This window comes from Bubalus kerabau, chromosome X (assembly GCF_029407905.1).
Source record: "Bubalus kerabau isolate K-KA32 ecotype Philippines breed swamp buffalo chromosome X, PCC_UOA_SB_1v2, whole genome shotgun sequence".
Lineage (NCBI taxonomy): Eukaryota > Metazoa > Chordata > Mammalia > Artiodactyla > Bovidae > Bubalus > Bubalus kerabau.
The window spans coordinates 67,336,347-67,357,579 of NC_073647.1; the positions used below are offsets into that span (position 1 = coordinate 67,336,347).

The 21,233-nt window shown below is 40.2% G+C and overlaps 1 protein-coding gene across 1 annotated transcript; it reads right to left on the reverse strand.

The window, feature by feature from the left end:
- Positions 1–8,319: 8,319 nt before the first annotated feature.
- Positions 8,320–9,064, reverse strand: LOC129638989 (late histone H2B.L4-like). The gene has a single exon (XM_055563775.1). It carries the CDS (start codon positions 8,974–8,976, stop codon positions 8,512–8,514), a length of 465 nt encoding a protein of 154 aa, XP_055419750.1. The 5' UTR covers positions 8,977–9,064; the 3' UTR covers positions 8,320–8,511.
- Positions 9,065–21,233: the final 12,169 nt, after the last annotated feature.

Genomic DNA, 21,233 nt, shown 5'->3' on the forward strand with positions numbered 1-21,233 from the left:
CCCCTGTTTTGCCTTAAATCAGAGTCTAGCTAGGCCCTGGGCGTGGACTGCTATAAGGAAATTGAAACCCCCAGGACACAGTAGGACTTCAGGAACTGTCGAAGGAAGCAAGTGGCCAATGGTAGAGATGTCATGAGAAAACAGCTCTGACAATGCTGGCAGCCATCCTCATGTGTCTGCATGGGAAAGGACCTAATTAATGGCCCAGGAAACCTACCCAGGGAAGGGATTTCCTTCCCAGAATGCTAATGTGATTTAAGAGTGGAAATTTTGGGGATGACCCGGAAGGGTGATATGGGGAGGGATGTGGGAGGGGGGTTCAGGATGGGAACACGTGTACACCCGTGGCAGATGCATGTTGATGTATGGCAAAACCAATACAATATTGTAAAGTAAAAAAAAAAAAAGAGTGGAAATTTTTAAGGATTTATGTGAATAAGCTGAAAGACAAAAGACATGTGGATCTCAATCGTTGTTAAAATGATGTGCATGAATGTTTGATATTTCTTAGGTAACTAACACGCTCTGAAAGTAAAGATGGTATTGTGAAAAAACATGGATGTCAAAGGAAAGCCCAATGTAATGTTTGCTGATGAAATGCCACTGTCATTCTTATTTAGAGTTAGGAAGGTGATAAGATAATTTCCTGAGAGCATTATGATTTGAAAGTTTTAAGGACTATTAGGCATGAATTCTTAAAACTCTGGAAGTTACTGCTGTTCTAGGTGGGAGAATGAGAGTAAAAAAGTAAATGAAGTTATGATGAAAATAATTTTGATGATAAAGACCCCAAAAAGGCAAACCTTGAGTGATAACTAATAGAATGACCATTAAGAAAGTGGTGAAAGGAAATATGGTTAGGGAAAATCAGGATTTTCCTTTGAAAAACTGAAGTAGAATCATATATTCTTGTAGATCTGATAATGTGAGATAGTGTTTCCTTCACCATTAAAGGGTTTCAATAAGGGGGAAATAGCACAGGTCCAAAAACTAGAGCACATCCTACTTTTGAGAGCTACAAGTCTTTCCCATCAAGTGAGTGGCTCTGCAAAAAAAGCCTTCAGTTTGTGATGCTCAGGTGGTCCTGAGACAGCTCATCTGCAGGTGGTATACCTGACGGCAGCCTTGGTAGCCTCAGACACTTTGTGCTTACCCATCCCCCCTGGAAGTAGCAGGTGCAGAGCGCTGAGGATCTATCTGGAGGTGAGGATCCAGCTCTTGATGGAAAGGGCCAGGAAGGAGGCATATCTGATCCACCCTCAATGATATTGTTAAGAAAATAATTCACACATGACATTTAAGGAAATGCCAAAATTGATGAGAAAGTGCTTCACAACCTGCTAGACACAGATGGACATAGAAGTGCAAAGTCAGCTCCTTGTACACAGAGTAGTGCTCCTGGAAATCACGGAAATAACTGGCTTAATATTTTCTCCAGCTCTGATCAAAACCCTCATGACATCAGGAAAGAGAAATTGCAAAATCAGAGTCTCTACATAGAGGACACAAACTGAAATTTCATGGTATTTTACTATTAAAAATATTTAGTAAATAACAAATTTAAAAGTTGTTTTTTGACACAATTTAGGTTCTGAAAAATAACCCACATAATACATATAAGAATTCTTGGTTGGGAAGAAAATGTTACCTCATTGTTTAAGAAGCCACCATTGGAGAAGGAAATGGCAACCCACTCCAGTGTTCTTGCCTGGAGAATCTCAGGGATGGGGGAGCCTGGTGGGCTGTCGTCTCTGGGGTCACACAGAGTCAGACACGAATGAAGCGACTTAGCAGCAGCAGCAGCAGCATGGGGTAAAAAAATGGAACCAATAAGAGACACACAAAAATTAAAATCCTATAACTTTCAAGGATATATGATAATGCAGTCAAAGGTATTCCTTAAATATATTTATGTAGAAATAAATTACCAAAATTGAACCAAAAAAAGACTTTAGAAGAATTTAAGAAATAGGAGTCATCAGTGTGGTTTCATTCCTAATGAGTAGGCTGCTTATGGTGTTTCCTCTTAGACATTTAAGGGACAGCTAATTCTACTGTTAATAAGATGATTTCAATCATGAAAGGGGAAAAGCCAAATTTTATTACTAGAAAACGCAGTGGAAATTTACAGTGATGAAATCTTACTAATGAATATCTGAAGAGTTCTGTTTACAACTAAGAATTTAAAAATCTTACCTGAAATATTATTAACCAACTTGTTATTTTTTGATGCAAGGGACAAAAGACATATTCAGGACCGTTTCTGAATTCATATCATTAATTAAATGATTAAATTTAATCAATTAATCACCATAATTAAACAGCAGCCAAGAAGCAAACCACAGGGAATGAACCATACAACATATACTCCATAATCTCCAAAGGCCAAATCTCCCAAGAAAGCTGTGATTGGTATGTCCTGTGCCACCCTATAACAGATTGACTCAATGACAAGGACCAACACCCCTTGCCTACCTCAATCTCAAAGGCTGCAGATGCTAATAAGACTCCTATTGCTTCAGCCCAGAACAGTGTTCACACTTTGAGTCAAGGATTTTGACTCAGGAGCTACAGGCTTTTCACTGGCTGAGCCAGTCCCAAGTGGAGCTTGAGCTGCTCTGATTGGAAGCTTCCAGCATCCTCAAGACATAGAGGTGCAAGCCATGAAGGCTTCCAATTTTCCAAAATGGGAGGATGTACTCTTCAGGAAAAAAACCAAATAAGATTGATCTGAAACAGTCAGAAAAGTAACTTCAGTTTCTTCCACTTTGGAAACATATTGCTTCTGGAATTTTTTGCTTTAATTATTTTAGCACTGTGTTTGGGACCCTTCATATTTTCAAATGATTTCTATGATACAAATAATGTCAGCAAAGTTTGAATGGGGTATGTTTATCCTATTAATACTATTTTCTCCAAGTTCCTGCTCATCTTTTGTTATTAAACATAAACTTCTTTCCATATGGTGTCATTTCAGCAAACCGCAGGGTTAAATTATGATTGTTCACTAGATGCACTTTTTCCTCAATCACCTACTGAAGTCAGTTATCATATGTGCTTATTTGGTGTTAATCTCTTCAGCATCAATCCCCACTGTTTCACTCTTTTTTAGATTTCCTGTGTTTCAGTCATCCTTGAGCTTTGCCAAGAGTTCTTCTCATCCAAAATTTTGTTCCAGGTGTGTAAGAGCATCCTGAGGTACTACAAAGAGGTATTTACCTGCAGATCCATTGGTGGTAGTTTTTCCTAGTCTCCTTGGAAGTCAATGTTTTGGAAATATTTTCATAAAATTCATATCATATTCAAGCATATAAGTTATATTCCCAGTGGCTTAACTTTCATAGTCCTTAGTCTAATGGACACAAGACAGTTTTTGAGAGGTAACAGCAGAAAAGGGTTCCACACTGGACCAAAGGAAAAAGGTCTTTAGAGCCCTCCATGATCAGGAAATTGTCCCCCTCACGGACACACAACTCAGAGCAGTTAAGCCCTTTCTAGTATCCTGCCTTGCCCTAGTCTCTCTCCTGAGCTTGTGGGTACCTGAAGTGTTAAAACTTTCTGTTTTATCCCTTCACAGTGCTGTCCCTTTTCTCAAGGCTTGAAGAAAAGTTTTGATTTCTGTAGGTTACCATCATTTGTCTCACTGTTTGAGTGACATCCTTTTGAGGTTTAAACATTCTAATCAATAGGAAAATTTAAAACTTATTTTACAAGCAGAAAAATGGATACCAAACATAACAGAACATACTTAGTGTTTAAAGCAAATGATAATTAACATTTTAAAGCATTTACAAGGACGGAATTGAAAGTGTATCTCCCGTCATTACCGAGATGGACAGTGAGAAAACTTTTAAAAGTAAATACAACTATTCAATCTTCAAATAGTTGAGGACAATCACATGAGAGCAGTCACCTTATTTTCTCTTAAGTAGTCATTAGTGTTGGAGAAGGAAATGGCAACCCACTGCAGTATTCTTGCCTGGAAAATTCAAAGGGCAGAGGAGCCTGGCAGGCTACAGTCCATAGGGTTGTCAAGATTTGGACACAACTGAGCAAGTGAGCTCAGCAGTAGTCACTACTGTTCTCTTCTTTATTATTGTTATAGGAGTATCTACAAAACATTGCTTATAACCAAACAGCAATTTTACCAAACAGAGAAAAGTCCTATGTGTACACTGCTAATTTTGAAGCAATGTGATATAAAGTGTATTGGGAGCCATGAAAAAAAGAGGGAGCTACAAAAAGAATACTGATACACACCAGACAGATCAACAGAAGCATTCGGCCAGCCCACAGATACATGAGAAGTAATAAATAATTGCTGCTTTAATTCACTAAATTCTGAAATAATTTACAATGCAACCATCACTAAATGATATATATTATGAAAAATTCAAGTTTATCACAGTTGCAATTGATTTGAAAGCCTTGATTTATCAAAATTAATCATTTTAAGTAAGACTTTCCATCAACATTCTACACTTGCATGGGTTAGAAGAATTAAGAAACTGTAACTACACCACCCAGTAAGCATCAAACCACTATTTATGTGTGAAAAACACCAATGTGCTCTTAATATAATGGAAGTGTGAGGAGATATGCCCACCTATAACTCAAAATTCATGTCTTATATGAGTTGTATTCATTCTCCCTAAAATCCTATGCTGATGTCCTCAACACTAGTACCTGACGTGTGATTGTTTATGGAGGTAAAATCTATCCTAGAGGAATAAAGTTCAGCTGTATTCATTAGGATGCCCCCTAATCCAAAATGACCTGTAGCTATGTAAAAAGAGGAAACGTGGACACAGAGACTCTCACATAGGAAGGAAACTGAACAAAGGTAGGGGTCTCTTTGCCACTTTGACAAGAAAAGGCGAGAAGACTGGAACAGATGCTTTCTTCATACCACTCTGAAGGAACCAAATCAGCTGTCATCTTGATTTGGACTTCTCACCTGCAGAAATGTGAGACCTTAATTATGTGCAGTTCAAGTAAACCAATCTCAGGCATTTTGTACATTAGCCCAGGTAACTAATATGATATTATTAAATCTCCACAATTAGACTCATTCAAGCAATTCAGCAAAGACAGTGCAGGCAAAGAATGGCACGGGATACCATCCCTGTTACCAAAGCTGAACATCCAGGAAGGGATGTACTCCATGGACACGGGAAAACAGGCTTGAACTTCAGACAATGAACATTTTGAACAATGGCTGTGGCTCACTCAGGCTGGTCCCTGATTGGCTAATTCAGAGCAGAGTGGCCTTTGCACTTCTCTGACTGGACGTCCCACTCTCAGAGGGTAATATCACTAGGGTTGTCATTTTCAAAACTTGAAGAGTAAAGCCTGGACAAGAAAAGGGACAGGTTACCTGAACAAGTTAGAGTAGACCATTCAGTTAGAATAAGATTTTTCCAAGTAGATTAGAATCTGTAATATTTTTTTTCCTTACAAGGATTTAGTTATTCATTCACTGTTTTTGAATCCGCACTTCAAATGAATTGCATAACACAGGTAATGGAGAAAAGAGTTTCAGTGAGGTATATTTGACCTATCAATACTATTTTCCATGCATTGATAATTATAATTTGTTGATTAAGCAGGGAAGGTTTTCCCTCATTTCCTCTTCACAGTAAACCACACCATTGGGTGTGGGCACTAGCTGCCCTTCTTTCCAAAAGGGCCCACTAAAGTGTATAATCAGGATCGCTACTCCCCCTTCCACCTTCAACAACAATAACAAAATTCCAATTTTCTTTTCTTCTTTCTAGATTTCTTAAGTGTTGTCCTCCCTTACGCTCCCAGTCTTCACTCTCTAGACCAATTATGCTGCATCTGTAACATCTTTCAAAACTGATCCTATTGCATTTCTGTATTTACAAACACAAAATACACAAAGCACGATAGCAGTGTCTTAGTGAACTGGCACAGTACCCCAGTTCCTTCCCCATTAATCTCCAGTCTGATTTTCATAGAAAGGCTATTATCCCTTGAGCTCTGGTCACTCAACCACACTTGGAGTCAACAGCTGTGGCTCACGGGCTGCCAGTCCCCCATTGGCTGTACCAGTGGAGATAGATGCTTGGAATGTTTTCTCTGGACTCCCTCTGATGGATATAAAATTGCACGTCATGAAAGTTTGTGTTTTAAAGATCAAAAGATTCTCTGCTAGAAAATAACTGATTAGATACATCTGTATGAATTTCTAAAACAATTTCAAAACCTAGGGAATTACAAAATTGAAATGTGTGTGAAATTTTTGTTTTGCCATTTCTGTACTATATATCCACCCCCATTCATATATTTAAATGTTTGATTAACAAGGAAATAAATAAATAAACTGGGATATGTGGGACAAGTATACTAGAGGTAGTGGATGGGTGTATCAGTATATCAGTTTCTTCACTTTATCTATTGCATATCACACATGAAATGCTTCTGAAGAATTCCATAATACACATTGGGAGAACGAGAATAAAATGGGAAATTAAAATACTAGGAAAATAATTTATTTTTTTATTTTTTTTTACATTTTTATTTTTTTTTAATTTTATTTTATTTTTAAACTTTACATAATTGTATTAGTTTTGCCAAATATCAAAATGAATCCGCCACAGGTATACATGTGTTCCCCATCCTGAATCCTCCTCCCTCCTCCCTCCCCATAAAACTCTATCATGAAAGACCTAGAGAAGACGCTATAACTGGGATCAAGGCAAGGTTGGAATTTTGTATTTCCTCCTCGCTTTTCTCTCATTGTTTGGCTGAGAGTGACATCCTTCACAGATTTCCACATCCAAATCCTGTCGTACTGAAAAGTTTGTTTTAACTTAAAAATTTTTATGGATGTATTTGTGAGTTACAATATTCTATTTGTTCAGGTTTACAACTTAGTGATTCAATTGTTTTATATATAATACTCTGTTCACATTTATTAATAAATAATTGTTGTATTTCTCTGAGCTGTACAGCATATATTTGTTGCTTATTTTAAAGTTCAAAATGAGTAGTATAAAATAAAATGAAATATTAAGTTCTAATGAAAACCATACTAAATTACAAAGGACTGAAATCGCAGAGTGCTTTATCTCTCTCCAAGGATGTAGTAAGCTTGAAATCAATCTTTTAAAAAAAAGGATAGGAAAATCACCAACTACTTTGAGATTCAGCAATATACCTATAGGGAAAAAAATGTCAATGCACCAAGAAGAAAACACAATGGACATTAAATTCAGTAAGTATTTTCTTAAGCATTAGCAGTCAAATACTTGAGGTAGAAAAAGGAGTCATCTTATTTCTCTTAATTGCTGAACATCCTCCTCTTTTACCGATGCAAAGAGCTAGAGACATGTCCCACAACAAGAATTGGATGCATCTGTATGTGCTAAGCCTCTTGAGTCATGTCGGACTCTTTGCGACCCCATGGACTGGAGCCCACTAGGGTCCTCTGTTCATGGGGCTTATCCATGCAAGAATACTGGAGTGGGTTTCCATGCCCTCCTCCAGGGAACCTTCTCCACCTAGGGATCAAACCCGGGGCTCCTGTGTCTCCTGCATTGCAGGCAGGTTTTTTACCACTGATGCCAACTGCGAAGCCCCAAGAAATGGATGCCGGCATGCTAGGTCGTTTGAGTCGTTTCTGACTCTTTCAGACCCTATGGATTGTAGCCCACCAGGCTCCTCTGTCCATGGGATTTTCCAGGCAAGAATACTGGAGTGGGTTGCCATGCCCTCTTCCAGGGGATCTTTCTGACCCAGGGATCGAACCTGCCATTCCTGCAACTCCTGCATTGTAGGCAGATTCTTTACCGCTGAGCCACCCGGGAAGCACACACTGCTCTTTATTGGTTGCAAACCCAATGGATGGAGGAGCCTGGTAGGCTGTAGTCCATGGGGTCGCTAGGAGTCGGACACGACTGAGCGACTTCACTTTCACTTTTCACTCTCATGCTTTGGAGAAGGAAATGGCAACCCACTCCAGTGTTCTTGCCTGGAGAATTCCAGGGACCGGGGAGCCTGGTGGGCTGCCGTCTGTGGGGTCGCACAGAGTTGGACACGACTGAAGCAACTTAGCAGCAGTAGCAGCAGCAGCATACCCCGTATAAAAATCCCTAGATGATACCTAAATATAGGTGGGAGAATGAAAATGAAAAAGGCCAATGAAACTTTTAGGGAAAGAATTTTGACCATAAAGATCCTTAAAATCGCTGACTGAGAAACCACGAATAGAAATAACCATTTAGGAAAGCGACGAGTTGCAATACGTTAAGAAAATAGTACACGGTTTTCCATCGAACAAATGGCACAACCAACTGTTATTGAAGCAAACTTGATGAGGTTTTTAATGTTTTCCTTGGGATGGAAATGTTTTAAAGATGGAAAGTAGGGCTTACGTAAAGAACCCAGAGTGGATGGACGTGGCTCTTTATCACTACAGGTCTTTTCCCTTCGAGTGGTTCTGATAAGAGTCTTTGGTTTGCGATGTTGCAGTGGTCATGAGGCAGTTCACCTGTGGGTGTTGTATCTGATGACCGACTTGGTGGCCTCGGACACTGCGTACTTGCCGATCTCCCCAGGCAAGAGAAGACGCACAGCTCTCTGGATGTCTCCACTCGTGATGGTGCAGTGCTTGTTGGAGTGGGCCAGGCTCCCGGCCTCTTCCGCGATCTGCTCAAACATATCCTTCACAAACGAATCCAGGACGTTCATGGCCTCGTGAGAGAGACTCAGGCCGGTGTGCACTTGCCTCAGCACCCTGGGGAAATAGGTGGCGAAGCTTGCAAAGTTGTCCTGATGGCAGCGGCGGCCCTTAGCTGTCTTCCGTTTCACCTTCTTTGGCTTAGCATCATAGGGCTCCGGTTCGGAGGGCTCCGATTCTGAGGTTTCTGTTTCAGAGGGCTCTATTTTGGAGGTTCCAGCTTCGTTGGTGCCAGGGTCTTCCTCAGATTTGTCAGAGGATGGTTGAGCCATGTCGGAGCCACCAGTCCCCACTACTCAGAGGAAAGGACATGCGGGGGTTGAAGGCAGTTTGCGGAGTTTATAGGCCCTGCTCGCCCTGACGTCACAAACACTGTCCATATCTGATTGGATAAAATGCAGGACAGGAGGCCTGTTACTATGGCAGCCCATGCCACGTGACACTGGATGCTCCACCCCCAACTCCCACCGCCCCTCCCCCACGTTTAACCACACAGTCAGTCAAACTCAGTGGTATCTTTAAACTTTCCACGACTTCCACCAGAAAAATCTTTGAACACTGCCCCGTGAAGGAGACAGTTATCTATTCACCTCAGCTGATTTATGTCTACTATTGATGCATGCGAAGTTTCAAAGATGTCACCAAAGTCATCTAAGTTGAAAAATGTAATAATCAGTTAGAGCTTCCTGAAAGAGTCTGACTGACCTCCATAACTCAAGCTCTTTCAGACATCAGAGTGACTCAGGTCACTTGGTAGACATTTTACTCCAACACAGAATCTTTTCCTTCTGATTGACCTACAGTCCCATGAGCAGAAACTCCTGACTTCCTCAGCAGAGTGCTCCTGAAAATCATAGGAATTAGTTGACCAGCTATTATCTCCAAAACTTATCAAAGCCAATGATCACTATGAAGAGAATGACAAAATCCCATTTGCCAAATACAGAACACAAACAGAAATAGGAATACTTACTAAAAATATTTAACATTTTGCAAATTTTAAATTGTTTTCTTAAACATTATTTAGGTCCCCCAAATACCACACCATCTGGAATTGATTAATGATTTATAGTGGTTATTTCTCAAAAAATGATCACTCTTATTGCTGAAAAACCACCAGAGTGAGAGAAAAAGAATAAAAAGAGAGAGAGATAAAACACCTAGGAATAAAGGTACCTAAGGTGGTGAAAGACCTGTACTTAGAAAGAATAAGACCCTGATCAAAGAAATTGAAGCTAATACAAACAGAAGGAAAGGCTTACCTTGTTTATGGATTGGAAGAATTGATATTCTTTAAAAAACCATGCTATCAAAGGCAATCCACATATTCAATGCAATTCCTATGAAAATATCAGGGCACTTTCCACAGTACTAAAACAAACAATTTTAAATTTTGTATGGAAAGATGAAAGACCCTGAATCGCCAAAACAATCTTAAGGAAGAAGACCAGAACTAGAGGAATCGGGTTCCCTGATTTCAGACTATAACAGAAAACTACAGTAATCCAATCAGTGTAATACTGGCACAAAAATAGACACATGGATCCGTGGAACAGGAGAGCCCAGAAATAAACCTATGGGCTTGTGGTCAATTCTGTTCAGTTCAGTCTCTCAGTCACGTGTGACCCCATGGACGACAGCATGCCAGGCTTCCCTGTCCATCACCAACTCTCAGAACTTACTCAAACTCATGTCCATCAAGTCTGTGATGCCATCCAACCATTTTATCCTCTGTCTTCCCTTTCTCTCCTGCCTTCGATCTTTCCCAGCTCCAGGGGCTTTTCCAAGGAGTCAGTTCTTCACATCATGTCAGAAGTATTGGAGTTTCAGCTTCAGCATCAGTCCTTCCAATGAATATTCAGGACTGATTTCCTTTAGGATTGACTGGTTGGATATCCTTGCAGTCCATGATCAATTAATCTGCAATTTAAAAAGGCAAGAATGTACAAATGGAGAGAAGACAGTCTCTTCAATAAGCGGTGCTTGGATAATTGGATAGCTACATTCAATAAAGTAAAATTAGAACAGTCTCTAGCAGCATATACAAAAATAAACTTAAAATTGACTGAAGACCTAAATATAATACATATATTGTATTTTAAGAATCCATTAGCTATTTTAATGAGCTGTGTTTCTTTCACATTTGTAAATTCAGAAATTAAATGAACACAGCAGTTATATGAGAAAAAAAAAAAAAAAACCCACTGAAAACAACCACAATTGGATTTTGAGGGGATAACTGGGACCTCAAAAGTCTCTGATACACAGGAAATCTAGGATGGAGTTGGGAAAAACAGAGTTTGATGTTGAAGATTGGAAGGAGGAGTAACACTAGTAATTATTCACTTGAGTTGATGATTGAGGAAATAAGAGAGCCCAGTGAGCAATCACCTTGCAATGTTGTGGTTCACTGTAAAAGCAAAATAAGGGAAATGGCTTCACGGCTTAAATAACAATTGCCGGTCTCAACTCACAAATGACGGTGTTGATAGGATAGGCATACTCCATTCAGAAACCTTCTCAACAGTACCATTGTTTATGGATTCACATAAAAAAAGGACTCCGACACAGCATAGAAGTTAAGTGCAACAGAAAATTCAGGGGAAAAAAACCCATTTCACGCTTCCTAGAATCACAAGTTTCTACCCTAATGCGTTCAGATGATCTAATGTCATTCTTTTTCAGCCCTCATTCTCTTGTTTTTGAAGTGGAAAACCTTCATGATTTGCAACTTAACATCATAGGGATGGTGAGAGCCTTCATGCAGTCAGAGAAGCTAAAAAGTTCATGTTGACTCCATGTCAGCCAAGGAGGGACTCGAACTGGTAGCCGCAGTCACTGAACCACTCTACAGTGAGGTTTTCCTGACTGAACCAATAACTGTCTTCCTGGGGTGTTCAGGTCTGGTGACAGCAGGTAACAAGTTTGATTATTTATCTACTTTGACAGTAGGGTAACAAGCACGATTATCTACTTTATAGTTGGTCTTATAAAACTAATCAAGGTCATTTATATATAAGGATTAGGAAATGGCCTGGTAGTAAAGAATCCACCGCAATGCAGGAGACCTAGGTTTAATCCCTGGGTCTGGAAGATTCCCTGGAGTAGGAAATGGAAACCCACTCCGGTATTCTTGACTGGAAAATTCCATGGACAGAGGAGCCTGGTAGGCTACAATCCATGGGGTCACAAAGAGTCGAACATGACTGAGCGATTAACACGTTCAACACTTTCTCAAGTATTCTAGAGCTCCTGTACAAAATGCTAGTGATTAGGTCACCTAAACAACATTCGTTTATTGTCTCATACTTGTGGAGGTTCTAAGTCCAAATCAAGGTTTCATCTGGGTTGATCTTATGCAAGGTGTGAAGCTTCTCCTTGGCCTGCAGATAACTGAAATCCCCCTATACCTGTCCACATTTTCTTTCCTATGTGTTATGTGTCTGTGTCTGATTTTCCCTTATTATATGGATATAACTCCTTTAGATTAAGACCTACTCTAATGAACATATTTGAACTTGTTTACTTGGTAAATACTCATCTCCAAATATGATCACATACGAATATGAGTGTTTATGGCATAGATACATTAATTTTAGAGGCACAAATTCAACCCATAGGAGATATGTATTTTGAACTAAACATGGGAATATTTCCTGCCTCTTCCATCTTATTAAGAGAACACTGGTGACCACTTATGAGAAACAAGGTGGCCCCACCCCAGTCATTTTCACAATTCTGTGAATGTTTAGTAATTTCATTTTAGTATTTTATTTCTTTTTCTCTCTGTGAGCGAGAAGATAGTGTGTCATTTTCAATTGTTACAAAGGAGTCTTTACACCTACAGTTGTAATTATTTCCTATTGGGTAGGATATAACAGGAGAAGGCAATGGCACCCCACTCCAGTACTCTTGCCTGGGAAATCTCATGGACGGAGGAGCCTGGTAGGCTGCAGTCCATGGGTCGCAAAGAGTCGGACACGACTGAGCGGCTTCACTTTCACTTTTCACTTTCATGCACTGGAGAAGGAAATGGCAACCCACTCCAGGATTCTTGCCTGGAGAATCCCAGGGACAGAGGAGCCTAGTGGGCTGCCGTCTGTGGGGTCACACAGAGTCGGACACGCCTGACGCGACTTAGCAGCAGCAGTAGCAGGATATAAGAACCTGTAAATACACCACTCTGAGCCAAAGATTGACATGAAATTCTGATAATCCACGAAATCAAACTTTTCCTGAGCCCTTCAGGAAAAGGACAGGGCTCTACATGACAGAAAAAACCAAAAGCTTTCTTTAAACTGGCAGAACCTCATGAGATAAAGAAAAAGAATTTAGGTCCTGTGGCAAGATACTAGAGAGAGCCTCCCTGAGTAGTACAGGTGTGAAGTGGACAGTGCCTTTTCAAGAATGGGCAATGAAGGTCTGTATCTTTGGGTCCAATATAGAAGAACTCTGATGGGCTGTTATACCTCCAGGGCTCTCTTTGGTCACTGCAGTAAATATTTAGGAAATGTGAGTCCAATTATCAAGAATATTATTTAGCATTTTGTGGAAAATTAGAGAAATCTTATGAGAGAACTTTTAAAAAAGCATATAATTCCCAAGGAGACCAGGAAATTCTTCCACCAAAGCAATGGCAAGAAACTATCTCTAGGTGGGACCTTGAGATGACTGTAGACAATCTGAATATAATTTTGGAAATGAAAAGCTCATTTCAGAGCCATTGCATTTTTGAAAAGAGAACTGTGGACCCATAGGAAAAAGACATCATTTCACAGAATCATGTCATTTCTATTGTGCTCATTGTTGCTGCTTTCAATATCCCAGTGTTTACCCATATGACATACAAATGTTTTTCCACTCAATTCTTACACATTGTTATTATGTGAGAATTCCTGTCAGCAAACCTAACCCACTGGCATATTTTTATTGGTCTAGGTGTGTTTCACATGTAGTGAATCCAATAATCAAATACAGGCATTAGGAAACCGGTTTTACAACTGCATCATGTAGTCCATGAAGACAGAAGTGCATGGGTGAATGACACTTGACACCTAGGAAGGAGGGAGAGAGAAATGGGGTTCAGTGCTGAAGACCAAGAGAGGAAATGAGCATATATAATTGCTCACTTGACAGGGTGATTGAAGAAAACAGGCACCTAAAGAATAATCATGACCTAGCGGCGCTGGCTACTGCAAGCACAAATTAGGACAAGGGTTTTACTGCTTAAATAACAAACTATAAGTTTCAACCCTAGGGAAAGAGTTCAAATGTTTTTCAACATAATCTGTATGATAGAATTTATTGTAAAACATAAACGAGAGCTGAACCTCGTTCAGCAGAATACTGCAGAAATAACTGCAGTATTCCTCTAGACAGAGGCATTGTGAAATTCATCAATCTTTGAGAAGTGAAGATAAGCAGAAGTCATATAGCATGGTAGGTCTGATGCTTGAGCAGGTATTTTGTCATGCACCTGAGGGAAGTTTGTTTTAAGTAGGAGTAACATGCAAGGTTACTGTACTTGTGGAAGTAAATCGACTGGCTTATGTAATATATCCGTGTAATATAACTGTCTGAAAACTCGAGTCCTTTACCATATTCTGGTAGGTGAAGAGCATTACCCAGAGCCACATAGCTACTGAATTAGAACTGACACCAGGATCCAGGTGATTTCCTGAACCTCACTTCAGTGTCTGATCCATTATTATGCATGGTTTTGCCTTTGAGTGATTCTATCAGAGGATTACAGAAACCATGCTTCTCTTGATGAGCCTGCTTGGTAGGAAATATCTCGACATAAAAGAATGACCTCCAATGATCTCAAATCTCCCTCTGGAAAATAATTCAAGTGAAAAACACATAATGAAGTGTTTCCCTTAACCAAACTCCAACATCATGCAAGGGCAGCTTTTTATGCTTTTCCCTCTCCCTAATTTTTTTCCTCAAAACTGCCCCATTTATGGCTCTGTGGATATGCACTTTTCACAATTGAGAAGGCGGATTACAAATAAATGTCAGATATTAGAGGACCCAAAAAGAAGAGGGCCATGAGGTATATGAGAAAACTCTGTGTTCCTAAATCAGAAAAACTAGTTATTCAGGCCAGGTCTGTCTGAGTTCCTTTCACCAAGAAATCTGTACTTACATTCTCCATGCTGTCTACCTGCGTGTTTCTTTGTCTTCATAAATGGCCCTACAAGTGGGAGAGGATGTCTATAATGGTTAGAAATTTCAGTCCACTTTAGTGTGAAAGCTGTGGCATGCAGTATAAGATTCCACTAAATAGTAGGTGTCCCTCTCCTAGTAGGAAGTAAAGTAAACCAATCCAAAGAAATCACCATAGTATAGTGAACAAAACACTTATTTCTATAGCCTTACCCTGTGTATGACACCCAAAAATATCTCAAGAAGCTTGACTTTGATTTCAGTGGCTATTAGAGTCAGGAATATTGCTCGTCCCTGAGTACTCCTTCCAATAAGAAGTCTTGTCTGTTTCCCCCTCCTCTTGAGCTGATGAAGCCTTTGATTATTTTGAGCAATGAGTAAAAATGGTGGAAATTGTATTAGGCAATTTACCAGCCTAAGGTTTAAGAAGGAATGTCCTTCTGCCTTGCTGTTTGAGGACATAGAGCTACCATGGAAAGGGTTAGTCTGTCCTGCTAGACCTCCCCACAAGAAAAGAGGCCCCTTTCTGCACCAGGTATGTGTGTGAAGGCTGCCTGGAACTTTGCAGTGTAGCTTAGGTATCAGGTGCTTATCACTGAGTGGTCTTAGGATGGTTCATATTTTTAACAGATATTTACTTTTCACATTTGGAAATTGTGTTAAAAAATTTAAAATCTTCCCATTATAAATTGTAATATACCAAGTTATGTGAAACAGAATTTTAAATACTCAGATGTGCTTGAAAAGTGGCTCAAATCAATAGACAGCTGACACACACACATAATTCTAAATGATTAATTGACTGTACCCATAGTGGGAAAACTGGACTTTCTTTCTCATAAGAAAGGAAGGACCAAAGAAAATTCTAATTTTTGTCCTTAGCTATGGGTGAGGAATAAAATGTTGCTAAAGAATTTGTAACCAAAAGAGTGCCCTGATGTAGCTTTGGTATTCTAAGTAATACTATCAGCATGGCCCAAGTAATTTCTGTCTGCACATGTATGGCAAATGCAAATCTAATTGTGTCTAGCGGAGCTTAACCCTAATTGAGGCTTCTACAAGTATTCCTACAATTAAAGCCCCGGGGTCGGGAAGAGTCTGACAGGACAGGTCGGGAAGAGCGACTGAACTGAACTGAACTGAAACAAATACAACTCCGCCCTCCAAAATGACAGCATCAGTGTAAACAATAAACCAAGATGGAAACCTGTAAAGACTAATAATCAGATACGAAGTACAAGAAATGTACCTAACATATTTAAATAGATGATAAGATACATGAAACATGAGTAATAAATAGCTAATTATCAGAAGGCAAATAAGCTTTCTAGTACTGAACATCGTAACAGAAGAGTAAAGACATTTTAAACAGCTGAGACAGAAATGGAGAGAGAATATACGATCTAGAAGATACATGAAAGAAATACTACAAAATACTTCATAAAGAGAATAAAAGAATTAAATGGAGGTCAAGAAACCTAAGAAATGGACTAAGAAAATACATCTCCTCGGCCTACCAGAAGTGACAAACATTTCTTAGGAGTTCCTTTACCATAGTTGTTTTATCGAAAGTTTTCACTTTCATCTCAGGTTCAAAGGATTTGTTAACAAAACGAGCCACTCAGTATATACAAATAAACAATACACGTATTTATTAGAGAATTATCTAACTTACTTGCAATATACTAACATGAAAAAAGAGAGAGAAATAGGGCAGAGGATATATCGCCAAACTGGATTTTGCACAACATTCAGACTTAAACAACTCTGGGAAGCCACGTGACACAGCACATCTGGAGCCCCAATCGGGAAAAGGTCCCAGGTAGCCCGTCCACTCCATGGGTGAGACTTCAAAGAATGCAGTTCTGGGTTCCCTGCTTATAATCCCAGGCCACAAACTGATTATCATCTTCAATCTGTAAGCAAAACTGCAGCTGTGGCATGATGGTAATTTTTTCCAATACCGTTTGCTTTGTCCTGCAAAGCTCGGAAAGTTGCTAAATCCTGGAATGGTTGGCCAGACCTCCTCCAGGTACTTAACAAATTCCAAGATCCACTTCCTATCTATCAATTGTGTTTCTCTTCCTCACTCACAGCAGATGTGGCTGACACCCACAGCAGTAGTCAGGGCAGTGTCCAGGTTTGTCAGAAGCAAAGTCAGAGGCCTGTTCTGCTGTGTCTCTGAAGCCTAAACAAGAGTGTTTATTTAATTTCCCTAATAATAGTGTTTACTGGTGTAAATATCATGATTTTTCACATTGTCTCCAATGTCTTTTTCTCTGAATTAAGTTGTAAGGATGATAAGGTGTTTAGTGTGCAGGATATTTATGCACTCTCAATGCCCAAGGAAAGGATGGGAAGAAGACCAGTGTGGGCAGAGGAAGACATGCATATCCAATGCAGACGCTACACAATTATTTTCTGACCCCGTGCTGAATTCTGAAGGTAAAATGAGCCATTAAAGTCACTTCACACTGGCCCAACATAGTCAGATCTTTATAACGCCTCCTTGATCAGTCCTTGGAAGTGGGCCAACTCTAGAAGTACAAGGCATTGGACCAAGCAACTCTGTGCAGCTGAGGTACCCCTGAAGTGGCTTATGACTAAGGACTGGCAGTAGGTCTGTCCTTATTGTGGTGTTCTGAGTGGCCCATCTTTGAGTCTATCGAAGCCTTATACTTGGGCTACGAATGCAACATTACGTGGGTGGCTCTCACTACTTGCTTTCGGCTACCATTTGTTTATGAAAGGAGATTTGCTGTCACAGTCTTTGGCATGGCTCTGTAGACACTGTGGCTTTTTGTTTGCTATTATAATCTATATGCTAACTTTGTCTGTAGCCTTACTATGATGTGTCCAGGTGTGCTTCCTGAATCTATGGAAACATAGCCTTCCTAAATTCTGGAAAAGTATCAACTCTTTCTCCGTGAATATTATTATTCTAAAACTTAGCCAGGTTACCACTTCTGGCATGCCTACAAGATTCACTTAATTACTCCTTAGTCCATTTCTTAAGTCTCTTGGCATCTCTTTAATCTTTTACTTCATTTACCTTTCTATGAGGTATTCTATATAATTTCTTTCATCTATTTTCTAACACACCAATACACCCTCCAGCGGTGTATCATCTACTGTTTAAAATTTCTTGGAAGAAATGTATAAGAATACAATAATATTAGGGAAATTTAACATCCCACTTACAGCAATAGACAGATAGTTTAGATAGAAGGAGACCACAGTGGCCTTCAATGTCATGTTACTCCAGTTGGATGTAATAAACACAACATTCCATCCAAAAGCAGCAGAGTACACATTCTTTATAAGTGCACGTGGAACATCGTCCAGACTACACCACGTGCTATGCCACAAAAAACCCAAGTCTCAACAAACTTAAGAGAACAGAAATTGCACCAAGCATTTTCTGCAACCACACTGTATGAAATTAGAAAATAATTACATAAAGAAAAAGAAAAAGCCACAAACACATGCAGAGAAAAGAATATGATAGGAAAAAACCCATGGATCAGTGAAGAAATCAAAGAGGAAGTTAGAAAACACCTGGAGACAAATGAAAATAAACACACATCTTTCCAAAACCTATGGGATGCGGCAAAAGCAGTTCTAAGAGGACAGCTTATAGTCATACAGGCCTACCTCAAAAACCAAGGAACATCTCCAATGAAGAACCTAACCTACCACCTAAGGGAATTAGAAAAAGAACAAGCCAAGCCCAAGGTCAGCAGAAGGAAGGAAATAATAAAGATCAGAGAAGAAATCAATAAAATAGAGACAGGACATGTTTATGTTTAAAGTCACTCATCTTTGCGACCCCGTGGACTGTAGCCCACCAGGCTCCTCCATCCATGGGATTCCCCAGGCAAGAATACTGGAGTGGGTTGCCATTTCCTTCTCCAGGGGATCTTCCCAACCCAGGGATCGAACCCAGGTATCCCACACTACAGGTAGACGCTTTAACCTCTGAGCCACCAGGGAAGCCCGGAAGCAGTCATTTGAAAGGAGCCTGAGTCAGACTCACCTACTGATCTTGGAGTGTCTCCTGGAGATGTAGGGAGAAACTGGAGCTATCTCTGGGAACATAGATACTGCTGGTATCCATTTTGGAAAGCTTTTTCTACCACATGGACACTGGTGCTGGCAAGTATCCTTTTGACATCTTCCCCCTGGCTTATAAGTCTCAGGACCAAGCCTTGCTCCTGACCACCAGCCTATAGGCACTAGGATTGAATGTCTCACATCAGGTAACTGGCCAGGCAGAGACACAGGCCCATCCACCAGCATCCAGCGTGCCTTATGATGCCCTGAGCCCACAGGTGCCACTGGACACAAGCCTGTCCACCACAGTGCCTAGGATCTGTCCCACACATGAGAGCACAGGCACTAGACCTGGGACACCCAGGGTCCTGCAGCCAGAGCCCCAGGACCCAGCTCTGCCCACCATGGAGCTGCTAGTAGCCCTAGAACAGCCTGGGCCTCAGTCCCACCCACCAGCAGGTCAGCACCAGCTCTGAGATACCTTGGACTCCTCAGCCAGCTGTGCCAGGACCCAGCCCCACTCACCAGTGAACCAGCGTTAGGTTTTGGTTACACTAGAGCTTGCAGCCAGCTCTATTGGGAAAGGGCTCCATCCAACAGAAGGTGGAATCTAGATCTAGGCTGCTTTTGGATCCTGTCCAGCAGCTGCTTGAGTACCTTTGTCTGTGAGGCAGCCCCAAGGGCTTGTCATTGAACAGATGTTGATGTGCCATGGATGAGATGCACACTCAGGGTTGCTGTCCAATCTGGGTTACCAAAATTGTTACCAACCAAACTTGGGTCTGCAATACTGCACATAGTAAAGCCAATCTGCTGACCCCAGTGGATTTTCTTTTAAATGTCATAAGAAATAGAAGGTGAAAAATTAGAATTGGATAAATCTGAGCATATAGGAATAGTAAGTTCAGAATTCAGGGATCTGGAGAAGTAAACGGATATTTTTGTACTATTTTTGGTTTCTCATTTATGTATATTAAATAATTCTGAATACGGGGTATGTTGAAAGAAGTTTCATTGAGGTAACTTTGATTTTTCTTGTCAGTTTTTTCACTTTACTTGTTCACCATTTCCCACATAAAAATTCTGGATTATTGTGCCGTATCTCTTAGAGAGTTAGAGAATAAAAGAGGTAAATAAAATGATAATGACCCTAGAGATCACCAGAAAGGCTGAAACAGGAATTATTTCTTGAACTTTCAAATTCAGCTATTTCTGTAAAGTGTTTCAATGAACACGCTTTACAATGAATTCTATAATACAGACAAAGTTGAACAAAGTTTGAATGGGGTATGCTTGTCGAATTAACACTATTTTCCTAAGGTTGGAACTTATAGTTTCTTATTTAAGCTGTAAAGCCCTTGCTCTAATTTGAATTTTCAGTAGCTAACACTGTTAGACCATGATTAGTCTTTAGGTGTCTGCGTTCCTCAATCACCCTCTAAAGTGAAAAACAACATATTCTCATTTCCCCTCCAGGCCTTTACCATCGAACCCCATTTTCCCTCCCTCCTTCCTAGAGGTCATGTGTGTCACTCACCCTTGCATTTCTGCTTCATGGCCCGTATGGTGCAGTTGTAGCACTGGTTTCTTAATGCCTGTATTGGTTATTGGATTCACTGAATGGAAAGCACACCTAGCACACACACAAAAAATCCTGGTTCATTCACAGGAATTCACACATAGTTTATATTTCTGACCAGCATGCCAGAAAAGTTCTGAAAAATATTTGTATATCATGTGGGCAGACACTGAGATACTGAAGCAGCAACAATGAACACAACAGAAATTATGTCATTTTGTAAAACGCTAGTTTTCTTATGGGTCCACAGTCCTGTTTTGAATCTGTGATGGCTCTGCAGTGAGCTTTTCACTCCCAAAACTATATGCTGCTTGTTTAAGACCATGTCAAGGTCCCATCCAGAAAAATTTAATTGCAGTTGATTTGATGGAAGTTTTTCCTGATATCACTGCGAACCATATCATTTTTTCTAATTCTTTCTTCAGATTTTCCTAGGGGATGTCCCTGGTGGTCCAGTGGCTGAGACTCTGCACTCCCAGGGAGGGGTCCTGGGTTCAATCCCGGATTGGGGAACTAGATCCTGCATGCCACAACTAAGACCTGATGCAGCCAAATGAACGAATATAAAAAATGGTTTTTCTAGTATTCCACAACATAATAAATAATAACCCTGATAAGGGGACTCCTTTATCCTAAATCTGGACTCCAATGATCCCGAGGAGCTCTGGAGTATGTAGCTATAGGCCTGGGAGTCCTAGATGCAGTATTCGCTTGCTGGTGGGAGGACTC